This window comes from Ursus maritimus, unplaced genomic scaffold (genome assembly GCF_017311325.1).
Source record: "Ursus maritimus isolate PB19 unplaced genomic scaffold, ASM1731132v1 scaffold_32, whole genome shotgun sequence".
NCBI lineage: Eukaryota > Metazoa > Chordata > Mammalia > Carnivora > Ursidae > Ursus > Ursus maritimus.
Window position 1 is genome coordinate 8,010,263 of NW_024425786.1, and position 4,205 is coordinate 8,014,467.

A 4,205-nucleotide genomic window follows, 5' to 3' on the forward strand; every position below is an offset into this window, starting at 1 on the left:
CTACACGGCAAGTGCAGAATTCTGCTCAGCCACCGCCTCAAACTCTCCATGTGGTTCCTGGGGATCCAGAGGGCCAGCTAGTCTGAGAAGCACTTGACCTTATCTGTGGAACAAGAAGACACTTCTGAGAAGGAAGGAAGAATTTCTCCTCCCAGCCCTACTTTCATGGAATGGTTAGGAAAGGGCACATAGGAGTCATCTTCTCAACCCTGAAGGGACGCTTTAGTCCATGCAGAGGTCACAGTTCACAGAATGTTAGAGGAGAATTGTCTTAGGGTCGGGCTGCTCAAACTTCAGTGTGCCTACAACTCACCTGGAGGTCTTTTTAAAATACAGATTCTGATTCAGTAGACTCAAGGTAGGGCCTGAGATTCAGAGACTCTAACAAGCTCCCAGGTGATGCCGATGCTCCCAGGGGATGTGGTTCAGGGACCACACTTTAAGTAGCAATGTCCTGGAGGTCATTAAATCTAACCACTGGGTTTTACAGGGGGAGACCAGGAGAAATAGGACTTAATGATGAGAGTGGAGCACTGAGGTCAGAGCACCTGGGTTTGAAACCCTCCTCTGTTCTGTGTGTATATGCATGTGTGTGTGTGTGTGTGTGTGTGTGTGTGTGTGTGTGTGTACTGGTTGCTTAGTTACAGTGTCTTCCTGTGAATTGATTGTATGATGACAATGGTGGTGATGATGGCAAAGATGGTGATGATGATGGCGATAGTGATGGTGGTGATGATGATGGTGAGGGTGGTGATGATACTGATGATGGTGGTAATGATGGTGGTGATGATGGTGATGATTGGACTTTGTAGGGTGGATGTGAGAGCTGAATGAGTACATACAGCTTTGAGTCTTTACAGGGTGCTTATCCCAGAGAGTGGTGCCTAAGGATGACAGCTCTTATGTTGGCAAGTACTGTCATCCAGAGATAAGAGGACTTCTCCATGGCCCCAGAGCAGTAGGACCAGATCCCCAAACATTCCTACTATCATTTTTCAACTCATCACATAGTCAAACAAATTAAGAGTGTCAGAAATCAAATAAATGTTAGAACACACAGGACCCTGAACCAATATTGTACCATTGCAATGTTCCTCTGCTGGGATAGGAGGTACATCTGGCCTCTGGCAGGCCTCAGGATCATCACTGATGATCCCATTGTCTGGGAGAGTCAGGAGAGAAAAATGGGGATTCTGAGCTTAATCTGCACAACACAGACATGGGATAGCCTGGTGTGGTTTAAAAGATATGAGTTGGCCCTGCATAGGAACATGTTTATCAGTCACTTGACTCATAAAAGTTTAGTAGGAGGAAGCCAGGGCCATCCCTGGAGCTTCACAGCTCAGTTGAGGACTCTAGGTAGAGGGCACGGCCTACACACAGGCTAGAGGTAAGAAGCAGTACACAGTGTCCTGGTGGCACCCCCACTCCAACTTCTGCTCATCCCATCTCAACCCAGCCTCCCGATAGAAGGATCTTGAAGATGTGAGATCATGCTGGTCCCTTCTGAAAATGCTTCAACAGCTCCCCACTACCCTTGGAAAAATCCAAACACTTGCACAGCCCACATGACTCTACATACCTCTCTGAACCTTCTGTCACCACATCCTGGCCAAGCTGGTCTTTTCTCTACCACAGGGCCTCTGCTCATGCTGTTCCCTCTGCCTAAACACTGTTCCTCATTCTTCACATGGCCAGTTCTTCATGCAGTAGGTCTCGGCTTCAGTGTCGCCCCCATGGAATACCCTCCCTGACCACCTCCACCTAGTCTCTACCCTGGCCTTGTGTTTGTTTCCTTCCTGGTTCACATCACTGTTGGGCTCACAGAGATTTCTCACCCACTACGCTCATGCACTTGAGTGAAGAGAAGTGCAGATAAGCTTGTCTCCCACTCAAGTGAGAATGAGCTCAAGGAGGGCAAGGGCCACATCTGTCTGTCCACACTCTGCTCCCAAGGCTCTTCCACTGACCTGTGCCCGGTACGTAGTAGCTGTTCAGTAAATATTTGACCAGGAAATGGCTATGGCTGGATCCTAGCATGCCCAGGAAAAAAGGAATGGTGGAAATAATTTGTAGGGATTTGTCTGTTTCCCTTCTTCCCACAACACATAACCTATAAGCTCCATGGAAAGACACAGACTATGTCTAACTCACCGTAGCACCCCCAACACCTTGCCCAGTGCCTGGCATCCACGGGCCCCTGATAAATATGTATTAAACATGTGTTTTCATCCCAAGTGTGCTGGAGTTTCCTGTAATTACACTGAAGCAACCATATCAAGTGAGATAGTTTGGCCACAGTAAGTAGAATCTTGTTGGATGTGACAGTTTCCCAAACCTCCCACCCATGCCTCCCTAATGGTACAGAGTTGATAGAGACCTTAACTCCAATGTACTCTAGACATGACTTCTCTGACATCCAGAGAAATGGGAAGATGGAAAAAATATCATCTCCTGAGTTAAGGTCTCTCTCAACAGAGACATTAAAGCTGCCAGGAAGAACACAAGATGCGTGGGCTCCTAGAGCTGGGATGTCAGGGGGCTGATTCCGGATCTAGCTACATGGCCTGGGCAAGTCACTTAGCATCTCCAAGACCCGACTTCCTCTTCTGCGAAATGGGCACATGTGCAGTGAAGGACTAACCTTGCCTACGGAAAGATCTGGCCCTTTGCCCCCAGCTCCCAGGAGGCAAACGCTAAGCTTTTGGAAAATACTTTGCCTGATCAGTATCTTTGTCTACCTGGAGGCCTTGAGCCGCATGGGAGGACCCATGCTAACGACGTGATTTATGGACCATGTGGTGTCACCTCAACCTTCGGAGAGCTAGAGACCAAGGTCAGCCAGGCAGATGGTCAGCTATGGCCCCATGACCGACCCCTAGTGAACACTCTGGACCCCAAGGCTCAGGTGAACCTCTCCAGTTGGCAATTCTCTGTATCTATGTCACGCATTGTTGCTAGAAGTTAGCAGTGTTTGCACACCTCCCCTGGAGAAGGACAAGCAGAAGCTTGCCCCTGGATGTCCCCCGGATTCGGCCCTGTGCACCTCTTTCCTTGGCTGATCTTACTCTGTATCCTTTTGCTGTAATGAGCCTTCACAGAGGAAAATTGAGCCTTCACAGAGTGTATAGCGACTTCTCTGGGTTCTCTGAGGCCTTCTTGTGAATTGTGGAAACTGAGCGTGATTTTGAGGACCCCTGAACTTTGAAGTTGCTGTCAAAAGTGAGGGTGGTCTTGGGGAATCTGGAATCTTTCAGGACAACAAGACCACCTCCCTCACTGGGTATCAAGAAAATGCAATGAGACAATGCAGGTGAAACCCTTAGCTCGGGGCCTGGCCTGGAATGCATGTCCCACAAGGATGTGCTCCTCCTCCTAGTGTCTTCTTGTTGGTGCAGTGGCTATGTGCAGAGACTCTGGAGATCTCCTGCCTGCGCTGAGGTCCTGGCTCTACTCCTCACTGCTGTGAGACCTGAGACTCGTCACCCGCTCCTCTGGACCTCGGTTCCCTCCCCTAAAAGTCGTGCTGTCCTAAGGCTGAGCTCATGGACACAAATCCCTGAAAGCAGGCCTGGCGCATCTCACACTCCGTGTGCAGGTTTTTCTCATTGAAACAGTGCAAACTCTGAGTCAGAGGATCCCAGGCCCAACCCTCTGTCTGGCACCAGCTAGCCATGTGACCTCCAGCACTTGACCTTGGGGAACCCCCATTCCTTGTTGGGAGGATGAGAGACTGAAATCCGCACTTCTGCGGAAGGCTTTCTCACTCCCAAAGTTACCCAGTCTCACCAGGTTGCTTATCAGGCTGCTCAGTGGGGAGACGCCTGAAGCCAGACGCAAGCTATAAACACGTGATTTATTTACCTGTCAGAGACGTCAAGTACAGGGCTTGGCCTGGCCTTGTTTAGCCTCAAAGGGAGGATCCACGGGAACAGCAGGGGTTGAACACAGACAGGACAGATGGCCCCGCGGGAGAGGATGGACAGGGGAGAGGAGTGAGGGTGGTCTACGGCTGCTGCCGATTCACCTGTCTTCGTGCAATCCCTTAGGTTGATCCAGAGCACCGACCCCATGCAGGGACCAAGCAGGGAAAGATCCCCCGAAGACGGGTAAAGAAATAAACGAACAAAGTCATCTCAGATGACCATCAGCCCTGAAGGAAGTAAAACAGCAACGAGACACAGAGTTTGGGCTGGAGAAGGTCC

At 50.0% G+C, this 4,205-nt stretch overlaps 1 protein-coding gene across 1 annotated transcript in view; it reads right to left on the reverse strand.

Moving 5' to 3' along the window:
- The window catches only part of CUNH1orf127 (chromosome unknown C1orf127 homolog), a 140,320-nt gene extending 140,153 nt beyond the window's left edge, over positions 1–167 (reverse strand). Inside the window, 1 exon segment of the mRNA XM_040645540.1 lies at positions 5–167. Coding sequence (XP_040501474.1) covers positions 5–167 — 163 coding nt within the window.
- Between the last annotated feature and the right edge of the window lie 4,038 nt (positions 168–4,205).